The sequence below is a fragment of the Triplophysa rosa genome, linkage group LG16, assembly GCF_024868665.1.
Source record: "Triplophysa rosa linkage group LG16, Trosa_1v2, whole genome shotgun sequence".
NCBI classification, from domain to species: domain Eukaryota; kingdom Metazoa; phylum Chordata; class Actinopteri; order Cypriniformes; family Nemacheilidae; genus Triplophysa; species Triplophysa rosa.
Genome location: NC_079905.1, coordinates 12,893,394 through 12,911,603, shown reverse-complemented (window position 1 = coordinate 12,911,603; position 18,210 = coordinate 12,893,394). Strand labels below are relative to the sequence as shown.

General features: G+C 38.9%; 4 protein-coding genes across 21 annotated transcripts in view; 1 reads left to right on the top strand and 3 right to left on the bottom strand.

Moving 5' to 3' along the window:
• Window positions 1-3: 3 nt before the first annotated feature.
• On the bottom strand, window positions 4-2,179 carry psma2b (proteasome 20S subunit alpha 2b). Its single transcript, XM_057354059.1, has 8 exons — window positions 2,081-2,179; window positions 1,605-1,681; window positions 1,377-1,509; window positions 1,028-1,150; window positions 829-910; window positions 650-723; window positions 430-487; window positions 4-267 (listed from the first exon to the last, which is right to left on the bottom strand). The coding sequence occupies exons 1-8, from the start codon at window positions 2,119-2,121 to the stop codon at window positions 151-153; spliced, it is 705 nt and encodes a 234-aa protein (XP_057210042.1). The 5' UTR covers window positions 2,122-2,179; the 3' UTR covers window positions 4-150.
• Window positions 2,180-2,468: 289 nt separating this feature from the next.
• zgc:91910 (Zinc finger protein 706-like) lies at window positions 2,469-4,187 on the top strand. Its single transcript, XM_057354064.1, has 4 exons — window positions 2,469-2,538; window positions 3,087-3,229; window positions 3,386-3,516; window positions 3,629-4,187. Exons 2-3 carry the CDS (start codon window positions 3,095-3,097, stop codon window positions 3,479-3,481), a joined length of 231 nt encoding a protein of 76 aa, XP_057210047.1. The 5' UTR covers window positions 2,469-2,538; window positions 3,087-3,094; the 3' UTR covers window positions 3,482-3,516; window positions 3,629-4,187.
• An 80-nt stretch (window positions 4,188-4,267) lies between these two features.
• On the bottom strand, window positions 4,268-10,672 carry bmp8a (bone morphogenetic protein 8a). Its single transcript, XM_057354055.1, has 7 exons — window positions 9,522-10,672; window positions 6,480-6,672; window positions 6,155-6,303; window positions 5,221-5,412; window positions 5,054-5,133; window positions 4,816-4,926; window positions 4,268-4,677 (listed from the first exon to the last, which is right to left on the bottom strand). The coding sequence occupies exons 1-7, from the start codon at window positions 10,024-10,026 to the stop codon at window positions 4,528-4,530; spliced, it is 1,380 nt and encodes a 459-aa protein (XP_057210038.1). The 5' UTR covers window positions 10,027-10,672; the 3' UTR covers window positions 4,268-4,527.
• Window positions 10,673-12,358: 1,686 nt separating this feature from the next.
• Window positions 12,359-18,210, bottom strand: part of macf1a (microtubule actin crosslinking factor 1a) — a 155,239-nt gene continuing 149,387 nt past the window's right edge. For 17 of the 18 annotated variants that reach the window (XM_057354515.1, XM_057354520.1, XM_057354524.1 and 14 more), the window contains 4 exons: window positions 15,653-15,864; window positions 15,126-15,239; window positions 14,665-14,773; window positions 12,359-13,975 (listed from right to left, as the gene is read on the bottom strand). In XM_057354515.1, the coding sequence (XP_057210498.1) occupies window positions 13,737-13,975; window positions 14,665-14,773; window positions 15,126-15,239; window positions 15,653-15,864 (674 nt within the window). In that variant the 3' untranslated portion in view covers window positions 12,359-13,736. The remainder of the gene's footprint in view (window positions 13,976-14,664; window positions 14,774-15,125; window positions 15,240-15,652; window positions 15,865-18,210) is intronic. The other variant, XM_057354513.1, reaches the window with a different exon arrangement.

Below are 18,210 nucleotides of genomic sequence, written 5' to 3'. Positions count from 1 at the left end.
GCCACTCTTACAGAAATAAATGAGATGTGACAATTGTTAACAATTTGCAAGCTTTTATAAAGAAGTCAGTTACACAGATGTACAAGTAAAAAAAAATACATTTAACCAAACAAACCAAAATGACTCTCAACAGTTGTAGTGCTGTGGTTTTTAAGCAATTGCTGCCAGGTAATCCTTCACCTCACCAGGCGTGAGTCTGCGGAATCCTGCTTCATTGCAGATGCCCACCTCTATATTGTCCTCTGTCATCTGACCTTCAAAACTTTCCTATGGGAATACAACCAGTAAAAATACAAGTCTAAGCAATAATGGCAATACAGCGATTGACACAATTCCAACTGTTTACTCTATTGAACCTTTACTAAATCTATTGAATCTTTATTGTTGATTGGGAAACTTGTGTGAGAAATTGTCAATGGAGAAACTCACTTTTAAAGTTAAGATGGCAGTGTGTATAGCATCCTCAAGTTCCAGATCTTCATTATATCTGTAATGGAATAGAACACAGCGAAACTCACTATCACTATACAAATAACTGGCTCAAAACGTCTATTACTCTACATGCATACTATATAGAATAGTTCTGCAACTGATTGAACACAATAGCATTGTTTTAGTCAATGTGGTGATTGTACTATAATTTGAATACCTTTTTTCCAGGAATGTTTTTCCATTGACATGGTTCTTTCCCATTGCTGTGGCTTTCCAGGCAAAATATGCTCCCTATGGGATGCGATTATTATTCATTAGTAAACAATAAATGGTTGTATGAAAAGAAAAACACAAAAGAATAAACAAAACTTTGTTTGTGATTTTTTTATTTTGTACCGATGGGTCTGATTGATATAAGTAGGGGCGATCCTCATCCCAACCAGCAATTAGAAGAGAGACTCCAAATGGGCGCACGCCACTATAAAACATGATAAAAAAGCTCAATTTACAGTTCAGAATAATATTCTATATGAATTTATAATGTAAATAAATATAATATAGGAATTTCAGATACTTGGATTAGAAGTGACCATACCCTGACTGTGTGTATTCTTGCATAACTGAAGCCACTCTCTGTACCAGCTGGCCTGTGGGGATTGGCTCCTGGTATACCAGGTAATACTGCTGGGCCAGTTTTCTTGCTCTTCTGACCAGCACCCTGTAAAAAGAGAGCATTCAGACATTCAATCCTTACAGACCATCTATGCAATGTCAGATGAAATAGATATAAGCACAGGTGACAGTGGCAACTCAAGAAAGTGTTGACCTGAGTGTGTTTACTTTCTTCATTCATTATGCTATAGGTTATATATATATATTATATATTCAACATTCTATAAAGTTTCATTTATACATGTTATAAATAAAATGTAGTATTTAAATACCTGTAATCGGGACCCATTCCACTGTACACTATGCCTATGTGTTTGGTTATAGGTTCAACTTTGTGTACGCTTTGTTCATCATACAATATAGATTTCTGTTTCTTTTCGGTTGCCAGAACAACTCCATTTGATGCTGCAACAGAAGAAAATTAACAAATGCAATTCAGTAAGCATACACAGAAAGAAAAAGATTATAATATGCCTATTATCACATTAAAACGAATATACCTTTTATCCCTACAGACGGAGCACCAGCTGCAACCGCGGCTAAGGCATATTCAATCTGCACCAATTTGCCAGAGGGGCTAAAGTGATCAAAAGAGACATTAGATTATTTAAAAATATCTGAAAACGAAACTTGATAAAAGACACGACTAAACACAGGCACAAATAAAACAATGTATTTTTATAAAGACAGATTATATAAAATGATCGTACTTAATATCTTGATTTTAATATTTTAAAAAATCATATATCAAATATTTACATCAGAAATGTTAATTTGCTAAATGTACGTTACAAGCCGATCTGTGAATATATTACTAGCATCATGACAGTGCATCTCCGATGTTACACAAAACTTCGTCCAAGTAACGTTAGTAGACATTTCGAAGAAAAGACAAATAACTTATTTAAAACATAGCAATAGAGATGTACAATGACATATTAAAGCCACGCACTGATAAATAAATAACAAAAATTACCTAAATGTTGTGAGAGAGAAACTGTAACCCCGGTCTGCCATTTTTGTCCTCTGCTCCGGAAATACACGCTAAACAATTCGTCAAAATAAAAGCTGCCTTATACTCCGTGGACAATTAAAATAATAACCTCATAATTAACTGTGTATTAAATACATTTTATTATTTTTAAATATACCCTATTATTTTAATAGTTCGCCATAGTTCGATGGTTAAATAAAAAAGTAAAAGCTTTAGAAAAATGTCAATATGATCATATCACAGACCAAGTATATTTTCAGAGCAAATGTGTTATTTTAAAATATTACTCAAACACAGATTAGAGCTTTAAATTGTTACTTTTTTTACTATTTTAATGTATATGCATTTTGAAAAAACTTTATATTTTAAGCGGCGTGGTTGGCGGACGTTGTTAAAATGCGTCATTAGCGCTTCACTTCCTGTAGTGTCGTAACGCCGAGGTATTGTCTCTAAATGTAGTTTATTTTGATATATTTTATCATTTAAATAATTCGTTTTGTTGGTTTGAATGCGTTTGTGGTCAAAATCGTTGTTCTTTCTATGTTAGGTTACTCGGCATATGATAATTACACGGGTTAGAGAGAGTTTTAAGGAAAGCGTCATGTCGCCGGATGAGGAAGAGCTAACTTTGTCTTCGCGCTCTCTTTGTTTTCGCTTTTTGCCCATTAAAATTAATTTTATTTTAAAACTGAAAGTAACGGAATATGTGTTTTACGTTGCAGCTTAATCCAATTTAGCTGGAAACATTTAAAAGGGTCGCTACCGACTGTCTTAAATCTTCTTGCCGCTGACAGTTTCGATCTCACTTTGTTATAAGCTCAATCCTACTATTATTATTCTGTTCGAAACAGTTGTTTAAATCCAAAAGTATCCGTTTAGGCTTTATTTAAATGTGTATAATTCAGATCTTTGTTATTCTGTCTGCTTGTCTGAATAGACACTGGCTGAGTAACGTTAACTACACTTGTATCCGTATGTTGTTGTTTAGAGAAGGCCATGGCTCGTGGGCAGCAGAAGAAACAGTCTCAACAAAAGAACGCAAAGAAAGCAGCCGAGAAGAAGAAATCTCAAGGAGCAGATCAGAAGACTGCAGCTAAAGCAGCACTTGTCCACTCATGTCCTGTCTGCAGGGTGAGACTGCCATGTGTCAGTCTTGTTTAAGCTTGAGATGCTCCTAGAAAGATGTGACTTCAGCGGTATTATAATATATTACTTTAAAAAGCAATGGGAGCAGAATTGTAAGTTAGCTTGAGCCACTATTAACATTTTTTATTACAAATTTTATAGACACAGATGCCAGACCCAAAGACATTTAAACAGCATTTCGAAAGCAAACATCCAAAGTCTCCTATGCCTCCAGAACTGGCAGATGTGCAAGCTTAAAATACACAAGAAACAAACATGGACCTAAAACAGTGGTAAGTCCAATATAATTGTGATTATCAAAAGTAGAAATTGTGAGCATTACAAGTATGCGTATCTCTTTGTTAATTTGATTAGATAATTCATAATAATGGTCTTATTTTTCAGACCCCGGGGTAACGGCATGACTTCAGCCAACTGACTCGACTGTATTCCACAAACATTAACCCTGGACCCAGGTGTGGATACAATGACAAGCAGATTTTTGGAAGGACTCACACCAGCACTCGCTCATTTTTTTTATATGTGCATAATGCTTCCACCTATTCCAAGTGTGCTGTGTGACCTAACCGTCTCATTGTCATGAGCTGTAACTCACCATATTTATTCACCACTAATGACAAAACATATTTTCCCATGTTGATTCTGTCCCTTTAAAGTTCGATTTTTTTTTATATGATTAGGCGCTGTCCACCATACTTTTGAGAAGTTATCAGAAAATGCCTCTGTATGCCCTTATCTTTTAACTGTGAGCCAAAATTAAGAGGTGCACCACTGTGTGTATTAATGATAGTAATGAGCAGGATTGGCATGTATTGTATTAATAAACATGCTTGAAATGATCGAAGATGTGATACAAATGCTCTTGTTCTAATAGATGGATGAGTCAGGACACACTTTTGTTACATTGTTTTCTAAAATTTTCAATAAATGTATATGCATATAATCAGTATTTGTTATCAATTTTGTTTTGCATGAAATGTTACATAACATTACTAGTGTGATAAAAGACAATTGCACATCGAAAAGACAATCCAAAGAATGTCTGCATGTGCGAGGCATAGCTATAATAGCGTATAATATAATATAGCACCTTCTGTTATGAAAAAGCAACAAATATTTTTATTCTAATTGGATACATTGCATGTACACAGCATAACTGTCATGCATACAACGAATATGCCTATATACCATCAGGACAGATTTGAGATTAGGGCACTTGTATGTGGCTAAAATGGTGCTTCAAAGATTTTTAACTTGAATGAACGAGCAATACTGTATGGGAGTTATAAGCAGCCACAGTGCTTGACTACCATATTTCGATGTTTTTTGAGAATGACGTTGTTGTTGTCATCGTAGAAGAGCACAGAGATAGGGCTGAGTTTGGTTGGAGCACAGCAGGCCTTAGGCACTTCATTTGGCTTTAAAAGATGAACCTGCGAAGATAAGGAGTCAGTACATATGACCTATTATCAACCAATTCATTATAATATACGGGATCATTCATATTTTGGACAGATCTGAAAGTGGTTCTGGGTGTTTAATATAAATAGTCTTAAGCACAAATCGTGTACCAGAGCCTGGATCGTGGCATGGTTTGTGGCATTCATGCAGGAACTCAAAGGATAGTCACATTCACCATCACAGTAATACGCAGAGTATCCTGGAGGGGCCAAAACCCAATCCTAAAAAAAACAACTTTTTAAATCTAGTCAAAAAGCAGTCTGCTTTTAATAGAAACAATGAAATTACTTCCTAAGCATTCAAATTCAACATCCCAAAATGTCAGTGATACAAATGTCTATTACTCACCCTCCAACCAAGATCACTGAAGCTGACGTAGAGTTCATGTTTTTTACAGGCCTGGCGTCCACTGCTGGCATGATTTTGGTCTGGAATGTGTAAGATCAGATGCCAGATCATTTTATATGCTCCTTTAAAGCACAATATGCCTTCGTAAACTTATTATTGTGGCTCACCAAATATGCCGGGTCTGTTGGGGTGTGGCAGGTCATACTTTGGCTTTTTCTTGCGAGGATTGTTGTGTCTCACAGCGCGAGGTGGGCGGCAGGGGGCTTGACTTGCTCTGAAAAACGTCACCATGAAGGGCTGCTTAGAGCGTGGCCCTCGACGGCCAACAAGACCCACCCACCCGGCAGACAATGAGCGGTCTGTGAGAAAAGATTCAAACGTTTTAGCTATAAGACACTTTATTGGATCCCATAAAGTGATACGAATTTGACAAATTTACACAAATTTACCACTGTTGCTATGGTAACTGCCAAAATACCTTTAGGAATACTTTAAAGGGACAGTTCACCCAAATACAAAAATTCTGTCATCATTTACTCACCCTCAAGTTGTTCCAAATCTGTATAAATTTCTTTGTTCGGATGAACACAGAGAAAGATATTTGTAAGAATGCTTGTAACCAAACAGTTTTTAGGCATCATTGTCTACCATAGTAGGAAAAATTACAATGGTAGTCAAAAGTCCCCCAGAACTGTTTGCCTTCCTACATTCTTCAAAATATCTTTTGTGTTCTTCATAAAGAAATTTATAAAGCAATTTCTTCTAGTCAATGGTGGCCTAGAACTGTTTGGTTACAAGAAATCTTCCAAAAATCTTTCTCTGTGTTCATCAGAACAAAGAAATTTACACAGATCTGGAAAACCTTGAGTGTGAGAATTTTCATTTTTAGGTGAACTGTTCCTTTAAATCATTACAAATTATCATGGGATCCCAACGATAATAGCAGAAGAAAAACAAAGCAATATTTTGTGACAGTAGTCTAATGCCAAGTTAACAAAATATAGTAAAACTACTTTGGTGGATGAGGCCTTCATGGTGAGTTTTTTTTCCTGGGGAACAATAAGCCAATAAGTACCAGTGCTGGATATCGTAATAGCTCACCTTCCTCGGTTTCCACATAAAGACGGATACCAAGGTTGCTTCGAGGATTGAGAAGCCAGCGATTGCTCGCAGAAGTCACATCAAATGCTAACCAGCCTTCCTGACCTGTGGGCACAGACTGCATGTCCAACAGTACTAACTCGGGCTCCCTGTCAAAACCAACACCAAAAGATGTTTACAATTAAAACAAAATTCTTTAATCTCACCGTAACCCAAATCATTATCAATAGGTTTACTGGTTACAGTACTAAGAGTAATCATAAGGGGATTTTCTTAATATTGATATTTTAGTAATATTAGTCACAAGTAATATTTTTGTATTGACCTGTATCGTTTCTCTCTCTGAATTTCATAGACAGAGATATGAAGAGTGCGATTTGCACGCCACCCCACAGGAAGAGTTTTATAGATACGAAATTCAGCGGCGGTCACCGTCTCTCCCTGAGGAAGCGGAGTCAGATCGAAGCGGAACTCTTTCCAATAAGGGCGAGGCTGGAGTAAATCCTTCTCCTGCTCCACTGTGGTCAGAGATGAAGACAGACAGAAAATCAGCGTGTGATGAAAATCCCCTTGTCATTTCAAACCTGTGTGACTTTGTTCGGCAGAACACAAAAGATATTTTAAAGAATGTTGGTACATGAACAACGGTGGTACCCACTGACTTTGGCATTGGTTTTGTGTCCATACAATAGAAGTAAAACGGTAACACCACTGTTTGGTTACCAACATTCTTCAAAATATCTTCTTTTGTGTTCTGCGCAAGAAAGAAAGTCATAAATGTTTGGAATGAAAAGAAAGGAAAGAGGGGGAGTAAATGATGACAGAATTTTCATTTTTGGGCGAACTATCCCTTTAAGATGATGCCTTTGAGGGTTGATTGACAGGAGAAGATGGAGGAACATAAAGAGGCCACAGTCATGGCTCTGCAGTGGAGTAATTACAGGCACTGTGACTCTGACTGCAGCTCCGCACGCAACCACTAATAACAGTCCAGCGTTGTATTTTTAGAGGAGTAGCCGATAGTATTTTCATCCACTTCATCTTATTTTTCTGCCTTTCAGTGGGGCCTGTAATTCCACACAGCTGTGTGCCCACAACACAACATCACACGGTCTGCGTGAGGTGGACCGGGCTTTGTAAATTCCCCAAAATCAGGATTCACATTTAGAACAAACCAGAGAAAAGGAAAACACTAGTGTTTAAGACAATTGGCAGGAGTGGAGTATGTAAAACTACATGGTGGTAAAATCTGCCGATACATGGTGTTCAGGGTGGTTGCTAAGGTGTTCTGGGAGGTTTTTGTATATTGCTATACAGTTGCTAGGGTGCTGTGGTCTAGGCCGTGCTTAGGTTTTCTAAGTGACTAGTTACTGTTGGGTTAGCCAGAAAACCCTATAGTGGCAAATTAATACACTTACACTTACAACCAAGTGTTTTCCAATGTCACAAGAATTCTTGAGCTATGGTCCCTGATATGGCTTATGCTTCTTTTTCAATTGACTGAAAAGTCAATTTATTATTGCAGGTCATGCATTTCCTCAACACTGCATATTTCAGCCCTTACAAAGTTTATTCAAGTGTGCTAGTATAGTAATAGCGCTGAAAAGGGAAACATAAGTGTACTTTCCTCTACTTTTTGTGTACTTCTAACCAGCCGTAAACTATGTACAGGATACTCAAAGTTTACTACTGTTACACAGTTTACACTTGAAAGTAATGTTTTTTGTCCTAGGTATTAAAAAAATACACTGTTAAACTTTGCTGTAGTTGTGCCGCAGGTTTGCAGTAACTTACTGTAGATTTAATTTACAATTTTGTTTTAAACATAAACTTACCTATTTCTTATATTTTCTTTCATGAAACAAGTCTAAATATATTAGGTCACTTTTCTTGTTATGTAAATGTATCGTCATTTAAGAAGTTTCAAATATTTTTACTAAAAACAAGACAAAAATGCTTAGGAAGAATGTCATTTTTTGCAGCGTTGCTGTGCTAATGCCTTAGTCTCTTCTTGCTCATTTTGAATCTAAAAAGTCAAAGTGTTTTAATTTTGGTTAAAGTAAAGTTTAACTCAAATTAAAAACAGTACTAATAGGAAAGTAATTAAATCTAAAGTAAGTAACTGGCAAACCTGCTGCAAAACTACAGCAAAGTTTTACACCGTGTCTACACCGGACGCAACAGGCGTGACGCGTCTGGTGTAGACACAGTGTTATACTTACAAAAAGGACTTTCTACATAAAGTATACTTAAAAATATAGGCCTACTTAAACTTTGCTTTAAGGGATACTCCACCCCAAAATAAAAATTCTGTCATCATTTACTCACTCTCAAGTTGTTCCAAACCTGTATAAATTTCTTTGTTCTGATGAACACAAAGAATGATATTTGGAAGAATGTTAGCAACTGACATTTCTGGGACATCATTGATTACCATAATAGGAACAATTATTGTATCATTTTATTTTGTTCTGTTGAACACAAAAGAAGATATTTTGGAGAACGTAGGGAAGCAAACAGTTCTGGGGCACTTTGGACTACCATTGTCATTTTTCCTACTATGGTAGTCAATGATGTCCCAGTAATGTCAGTTGCTAACATTTTTCCAAATATCTTGTAAAATTTATACAGGTTTGAAACTACTTGGAGGGGGGGGGTTATTCATGAACTTGATGTATACTTCAAGGGAGGTAACATTCAAGTCCTTGTAGCCTTAGCTACCATTAGTTACATAAAAAAGGGTTGATACTGACCAGGGCAGGAAATACATGGAGAAAGAAGCAATCATTTTAAATGGGATGTTTAACTGTTGTTTGTTTCGTAACAGATAAATATCATCTGTGTTTGGACTGAGAGGGGAAGAGATGTTGGGTGATACCAGGTCTCAGTGAATCACTGGTCCATCTCTCTCATTATAACACTGTTCTAGAACCAGTAGCAAATATTAAAGTTACTAAATGACATATAATATTTCATAACTGTGGCACGTTCAAAACCTGTATGCACACTTTCTTCTGTGAAACACAAAAGAAGATATGAGAGAAATGTCTGTGTCCAAGTCAATGGGGTGTAATATTGTTTAGTTACCAACACTCCTCAAAATATCTCCTTTCATGTTCTGCAGAAGAAAGAAAGCCATACCGGTTTGAAATGACCAAAATAATGAAAGAATTGTCATCGTTTCAACATTTGTTCAACGTTTTTAAACGGTCTTCTCGTGTTACCTTTGACATTCAAACACACAACCTCTGTGCATTATTTAAGTGCCGTATACTTTTCAGGGCCACTGGATTGTTTGAATTTACATTTGTTGGTTTAAGTCATAGCGCTGCCAAAGTATATTAAACCCCAGCCAGCTGTCACTTACCCAAGTTGACAAAACTCATAACCGTATCTGCCTCACTGACCACCGTGCCAAGGGGCGGCGTGTGTGTGCTTAAGGTGGGCAGTGCGGCGTGGCTGACAACCTCTGGGCTAAACCCCAAGCCTGGTCCATCATCATCCTCAGATGACACAGCATGGTAAAGGTCCAGCATAAAAAGTGGGGCAGAAGAAGGAGGGCGTAGGGGTGGGTGTGGTCTCGGTCGCCCGGGCAGCCCTAGAAGAGACAAAATCTCCTTCTGCATCTCCTTCTTTTCCCGACCGCTCAGCCTACGAAAGCTGGAATGTGCAACCCCTTCCACCTGACCCCAAATGCACAGCAGAGCGCAGAGAGGGAGGAAGACAGCCAGAGGGAAAAGCCGCTGTCGGCTTTGGATTCTGCCACCGTTGCCACAGTTCTCTTTCCTCCCTCTGCTGCGGTACGACGGTAAAAACTCAGTCTCATATTTGTCCAGTGGTGTGGCACTGTGGTTTGAAGAGTTCTGTTCCATTGCTGCCGTCTTACCTTACTTTTTCTTCTGTAAAGATCTGTCCAGTCCTTAAAGTTGTCTTTGCGCTTTATCTGTTTAAACAACGCTGGTCTAAAAATTCAACTTTGAGTAACAGGAGAAGTTAAAGCGGTCATTGTTTACTACTAAGATCTTCTCTTGACATGATGTCACTAGCCAATCCTTTCTTTCTCTCATTATCTATAGACCGCTCATGGAGCACAAACAATGTTTTCGAAACTTTTACTTTCGAAAGTAAAAAGTAAATGAGCACTGTCAGAATGTGAAATTAAAGTCTTTAGTTACAATAAATACAAATCAAAGGCCTCACAGCCATCAGCCTTCAAAGGTTCAAGCTCTTCAAAGGGTTCCAGATAAAACACACCACCTGCTTTGGCTCCTTTTGAAAAGATTTGACTCGTAACTCCGAGATGATTCAATCCTCTATTAAAGTAGAACAAAAAGTTCAATTACATTCTTGCAGTAATCCATCAATGTCAGGCTTAAATAAGGTCTAATCCAACAAGTATAAATATCCAAGACTCCTAAACTTTGTTCAGTTGAAATGCATTTGACAGTTATGATTTCCTCAGCGTGTGTGCTGCATGCGTTGAATGTATAATCTGAGCAGGGGTGATCTCAGTCTCTTCAAGATACGCACCGCGGAGAGGGAGTGTTTCAAAGTCTCCTCCCTCTCTTCCCAGAACCCTTCTCACCTCAGTCTCCATCTACACTATCAACCGTCTCATCTTGTACGCATACTTCACAAATTGCTGACAATTCTCATGTGGTTTGGAATAAAGATCCAAGATCCAGGTTGTGCACAGAATAGAGCTGAGCACGTCTACAGTGGTATTAAAAATATTTGTATTCTGTGGTTTAAACAGTAGCCAAGAGGTAGATTCAAGTAGCCAAGATCATTATTGTTTTACTGACTTTTTTAAAAGATTCTTGGGTCATGTATCCTTTTTTTTGTGAGTATTTTTTGGACCCATGTTGTTTATGAGATTGAGGAGGAAAATACAGACGAGATAGGGGGTGTGGGATTGGGACATGACATCTTTTTTTTTGTATGATCTATTATTATATAAACTTGCCCACTCTATGTTTTGTGATTTATTTTTTATCTCGCAGTGCTTTACTTTATTTGATATAAATTTGACTCTTTTCTAATAAAATATTTTGTATAAGGGATAGTTCACCAAAGTATAATAATTCTGTTAACGTGTGCTCACCATTGTTATTTCAAACCTGTATGACTTCCTTCCTTCTACGGATACAGAAAAATATATTTTGAAAAATGGATGGTACCCATTCACTTCTATTGCATGTACACAAAAGCAATGCAAGTCAATGGGCACCATCAGTTTTCTGTTACAACATTCTTTCAAATATCTTCTTTTGTGTTCTGCAAAAAAAGACATACAGGTTTGAAATGACAAGTAAGGGTGAGTAAATAATCAAATAGTTTTAGTTTTTGGGTGAACTATCACATTAAGTCTTTAGGTTGTCATATTATAAAAGGCTACATTAAATATACACAAAAAAATAATTTGCCAGCACAATTGAAGAAATCAGTAATACGTTCTAAAAGGTCACAGCATCTTAAGATGCACATCATTCCTTATAAGCTATATACCCAGTCCCAGTGTACCTCACTGTATTTCTGCAAACTACGACAAATGTAAACAATGCTAACAGACCTACAAAAACATTACATAGTTTGCTAGTTTGTTTAAAATAAAATAAAACACACAAACGTGTGCAAATATACATATTGCGCTAATAGTTCATTAAACAAAACACATAAAAGGAATGTAACATAAAAACACAGAAATTGTATAGCAGGAATGTGAGATGCCCAAAGTTCTTGGCTCGATGACGTGCATGGCGTTTGGTGGGAAAGGATGTGAGTGGGTTTAAATATTTGTATATAAACACAGACACACAGCTGCAGAAAGGAGATGATGGAACACCACCCTTCCCAAACCCCATCCGCTCCATCTAACCACCAAACATACACAGAGACCAGTACAAACACACACACTTAACACACTCGGAAGACCACAGGTGACTTACACACACGCCAAAAACAAAAGGTGCTCCTGTGATGGCGCAAACCTATTTTTTAACTCCTGAATGACGAGATCTAAATCATAAGAGTTTAAAACTGCACACACACACAAAAGTCCCCCCTTTAAAGATTTAATGGGGTGTGTCATTATCTCTGCTGCTTGTAATTACCGTGTCATTTCCTGTTAGATGTGGCATCCCTGTGTGCACGCACGCACACACACACCACTCAGCACCAAGACTGACATCATTAAAGACACAGTTTGACTGCAAGCATTATTTTAATACAAAAGAGAACAAAAAAAGATTTTATGATCATAACCTCTGTACTTTTACATAATTGCACCCATTTTTCTCTCAGTCATGTCAAAAAAGTAACAATCAAAAGGTGGATCCTTTCACATCCCTTACCACCCCCTCCCCGCCGACACAATAAATAAATAAAAATACCTTTCATCAGGTTTCATATGCTTCAACTTGTCAAAGACAAGACAAAATTCAAAGCGCTGTTTAACAGGGGCTGCACTGGCGTCCCCGTAATCCGTTACTCTGTATGCTTCTCTCACAAAAGAAGCAGGAAGCCACTTTTGACGTCATTTAAAGTGTGCAGTCGCTGGCGAAAAGGCCACCATTGAAATCATTAAGCTTCCTGGTCAGTTAACATCAGAAAGAAATTCTTCATGTCGGGAGTAGATGTTTACCTAGTAAAAAAGACGTGATTCCGGTTGTATTAATACTAGTCAGAGTTGATACGATACTGCAATTCACAAATAAATACAGTTTCTTACTCTAGAAAAGAAACGAGGATTATAAATTAAGCATGAAACAAACATACACAAATGTTTTTGCATACTGAGGAAAAAAGCTCTGTAACATGATGTCTGTAACAAACAAGCCGAACAGAAATAAAATATCACACAACTAGAAGTGTACGCAGGACTGCATGGGTTGTACACACTGGAGAAGAGTCGATGCAAGCGAGTGAAACGTATCTGCTGTGCGCTTAAGGGGTGTCTTAAAAACAGCAGAAAGAGACCCGTGAAGACCCCTTAATTTCTTCTCCGTATCACCATGTTAACCATGAAAGAAACTATCAAACGCTCACATACACACAAACAAGTCCAAAATGTCCCAAGTGCAGCGCTTCTGAAGAGGATGTTTTCCATTTGATTTCCTCTTGTTTTAAGTGGCAGACGTAGTCAGGTGAGAGGCCGAGTGTCTGCGTACACATGGAGGGGGTGTTTCTCCAACCAAATAATCTCCAAAGTGAAAACCACGATCATGCATGTCTGTGACAGGTGGTTGCATATTCATAGTGGTGAGAAAACCCCCAGTGCAAAAGTGACAGCCGTCTACTCTGTACCGTCCTCTAGTGTACACTAAAGATATGTCAGTTCATGTCGAACTCCACCGCACATTCAAGAAAACCAAACGTTAAGGACGTGACGTATAACACAAGTAAGGCAGCATTTATGGTACTGTAATTATTTATTGGGATGGTGGACAAACTGACGGACGGGTTCGAGTCTGGTCCTATCTCATTCACCTCTAAAGGTAAGTATGAGGAGGGCGAGAGAAGGAAGGTGTTGTCTCTCTCCTGCTGGTTTATCGCCTCAGTTATGTAGATTTGTGTGGAGACTTCATTTCTTTCCCGCTGGAGTTTTGGGGCTTGGGGTCTTCTTGGAGATGGTGGGGATTTTGGAGGGTTTGGCCCCGGGCCGGCGAGGGGTGTCTGAGGTATCGGAGCAAGCTGAGCGGGTCTCCATGAGCTCGGAAGTGTCAGAAGCGTCGCTTCCTCTTCGACTGCTGGCTCGACTTCCAGCGCGGCTTCCCGCTCGGCTGGCCGAGCCGCTCGTAGAGGACGGAGTGCGCTTAGTGTCTGAAAATGAAGAAAGTCATTTAAGCTAATGTATGATACACAATGTGCACATTTTTAAGTGTGGAAGAGGCAACCAAATGAAGTATTAATAAAATAAACAATATATTTTGAGTTTATTCATTATTATTATTATTGTTGTTATAAGGAGTCACTAAATAAATTAATAATAAAATAAACAAAATATTTCCTCTGTATTTATTTTATTATTATTAGTCACTAAATAAATAATTAATAAAACAAACAATGTATTTCCTCTTTATTAATTATTATTATAAAGATTCACTAAATACATTAATAATAAAAGAAACAATAGATTCCCTCTTTATGCTATTATTATTATTATTATAAGAGTCACTAAATTAATTAATTATAAATAAACATACTGTATGTCCTCTTCATTTATTCACATTAAATCACTAAATATATTATTAATAAAATGTACAGTATATTTAATCTTCATTTATTAATCATTATTATTATTATTAGTCACTAAATATATTATTAATAAAATGTACAGTATATTTAATCTATGTATTAATTATTATTTATATATTAGCTAATAATAATAATTATTATTATTATTTTATTTACTGCTATCCAGAACTTCCAGGGTTGGCAAGTAATAACTGTAACAACATTTCTGTCTTCTGTTCAGCTGCAGTGTGTGGCCTGGAGAAAAGATTTCGTACCGGAGCGTCCAGGTTTAGCAGTGGTAGGTGTGGCTCCACCGTTCTCGCCAGTCAAGGAGCCACGGCTGGAATGGAAAGTTGGTCTCTTAAGCTTGGACGAGGAGCCTCCCTATAAAAGACCACAGAGAGTTTATTAAACTAAAACATCTACCGGTCGTTTATCTACAGATACAAACCAAATACAGACAAGTCATCATTCAGTTGACAGCACTTTGTTTGCATTTGTTGCACAAACAGAAGCTACACAAATCTTTATCTACTTTGTTTACGTTCTACATCATGTAATATGGATGAATGAAAACTGTCGTAGCAATCTCTTCCTATATTTAGACCTCACTGGATCTAAACAGAGAATGGTGAGTCATCAGTTCCTGGATCAGTCTGCTGTTTATCTGTTTGTGCCTGCCTGCGCTCTTTTTACTGTTAGTGTGTTAGGGCACGGGGATAGGGCAGTGCGTTACCTCATGCCCAGGGGTCTGGCCGTGCTCTGGGCAGGACTGGCACTTGGTTGGTGTTGGAGTTTTACTGTGTGCCAGCCAGGGCTTGGCATAGCCACGAGATTGGGATTGGGAGGACTGGGAAACGGGCAGCAAAAAGGACGAGGAAGAGCGCAAAAGCGAAGCGTTGGGAAAGAGCCAGGATAATAATCGGGAAAAGAGTAAAAGGGAATTAGCGCAGCATGGCAGAGCAAAGTGATTTTACAGGTGGAGGAAGCCGCATTTTCCAGGCAAGGGAGCGAGAGGGACAAAAAGACAAAGAACAAATAAAAATCTTACAGATGGCATTATGATTCTGACATGCAGAGACAACAGCGATCCCATTTGATCCCACAACAACAAATAACACAATCAGAGAAACCATCCACCAGAGACAAGACATGACAAACAATGCTGATTTCAACACGTTTTAAAGACTAGCGGCAGTCCTTGAAAAAACTGATGGGTTTAATTTAACTGCATTTCTGGAGTACCAGTGCATATTGACTCACCCTTGAAGATGCTGTGGGCGTGGCAGGGGCGGAGGGCAGCGAGGCGCAGCTGTGGGCGCTGTGCGATGCCGATGAAGACGAACGGGTGGGAGAGGCTGTGCGCGACGAAGGTTTGGAGCGTCGCCCGCGGGACCGGAAGGCCGCCAGACCCTGCGTGGCTCCCTCTGGAAGAATGAACTTTTCCCGAAGCTCCAGGTTGGTACGTCCACGGGCTGCAGATGAGGATAGAGGGACGGGACAAGAAGAATAACAACATTAGCTGATTGGTCAAAAGGGACACCAGACAGGCGAGTAAATGCTTCCTCTGGTCCACTGCTATATCAACTTTGAAAGTGGTTGGTGCGTGTGTCGGACACAAAGCAAGGGGTTTAACGGTGGACCGAGTTGAAGGGCAAGCATTTTTAAATAGGAATTCACTCAAAAAAAGCTCGCCGTCCTGTATGTAAACAAGAGCACACGCATAAACAGCGTCGACAGACACCTGGGGGTCATGCCTGAATATGCTAGGCAAACATACACACTGAAAATCAACACAAGCCTCCACAGAGCATTCTGAATAACACATACTGAGCGCAGCAGCCCTTGCACAACATGTAGACCAGAGCAGCCAGAGAGAGAGAGAGAGAGAGAGAGAGAGAGAGAGAGGGAGAGGGAGAGGGAGAGGGAGCAGAGAGGGAGAGAGAGGAAGGGAGGGAGAGAGAGAGAGAGGAGAGAGGAGGGAGAGAGAGAAGGGAGAGGGAGGACGACGAGAGAGAGGGAGAGGGAGGAGAGAGACGAGAGGAGAGAGAGGAGAGAGTAGAGAGGGATGGAGAGAGCGCGAGAGGAGAGGACGAGAGAGAGAGAGGAAGAGGAGAGCGAGAGGGAGGGGGGAAAGAGAAGAGATGAGAGGAGGGAGAGAGAGAGAGGAGAGGGAGGAGAGAGAGAGAGAGAGCGAGGGAGAAGAGAGAGGGAAGAGAGAGAAGAGAGAAGAGAGAGAGAGGTGAGGAGGAGAGGAGGAAGAGAGAGAGAGAGAGGAGAGGAGAGAGAGAGAGAGAGAGGAAGGGAGAGGAGAGAGGAGAGGGGAGAGGGAGGGAGACGAGAGAGAGTGAGAGAGAGGAGAGAGGGGAGAGAGAGGAGAGGAGAGGGAGGGAGAGTGGGAGAGAGAGAGGGGAGAGGAGAGAGGAGAGAGGGAGAGGGAGAGAGAAGGGGAGGAGAGGGGAGGGAGAGGGAAGAGGGGGAGGAGGGAGACGAGAGAGGGAGAGGGAGAGGGAGGAGAGGCGAGAGGAGAGGGAGAGGAGAGGGAGAGGGAGAGGGAGGGAGAGGGAGAGGGAGAGGGAGGGAGAGGGAGGGAGAGAGGGAGAGAGGGAGAGGGAGCAAGCGAGCTGTGCGCATTAGCAGCAGTGGCTGGGGACAGAAGTTCTCTGCAGAAATACAACACGTTCCTCTTGTACTTCTTATAAAGTTACACTACAAAACTTGATTCATCAGTTCATTTTAATTACTTTTTTCGTCTGAAGCAGTTTGAAAAATAATAAAGTTAATCATTTCCTGGCACAGAAGTTTGTGTGGCATCATCTTTGTATCAAAATATTAGGTTAAATGCTATGGTTTCTCATGTTTTTGACACTATAAGATTGTTTACAGTTGAAATGCTTTCCCTTTGTTTGGTTAAAAATGAACAAAAATACGTACATAAATAGAGAAGTGTTTAAAATATACTTTGGCTTGTCCTCATTCACAACTGTAAGATTATTCTAATGATTTAGAATTTGAGCTGTCAGGTATGATCTTGTGGAAAATGTCAGTTGACATCATTAGACTTCAACAAAAAAAGTATATAAAGTAGCTTGCAATTTTATGTTTCAAACAGAGATGGCGATAGAGAGATATGTTAGCGAGTTAGCATTCTTGCACGGTTCCATCGTCCTGATCTCAAAAGGTTTTTTTAATTATTATTTTTTGTTAAACGACTTAAACGGTCTGTGGTTAACAAAAGCTCTAAATATATCCACATTTTATTCTACGACATAAAACACACCAGTAATACCTCACTCCTCATTATTATTTACATGATTTACAGATTTTACATGTCTTAGAAATTAAAGTTGCTAAATGCGACTACAGATGTTATCCGGGAAATTAAACATCACTCATAAAAGTTGTACAAATAATACAACATGGGAACCAATCTAAAAAAATGTAGATGGAGATTTATTTAGCGAGTAGTTCCTTTTTAGGGAATATATTTTTAATATAGTCGAGTGACCATGTGGTCTGTTTATAGCCTCATGTTAGCTTTTTATTTCTTGTAGTTAGACATCAAATTTCAAAAATGCTGTGTTCATTTATGAAGACTATCTTGTTATTAAACAAAATGTGTAAGTTTCGTAAGCTTATTTTTTGCAATAACACCAAAGCCTATGGAAAGATCCTATTGACTTTTTTTGTCAAGGGAACCAGTGCGAAATGAACTTTCGGGTTCGCCTACAAAAAGAGTCATCCATGTAGCACTAGAATATTTACACAATAATAATTTTAATAAATATAATAATATTGTATAAAGATAGTAATACCAATTA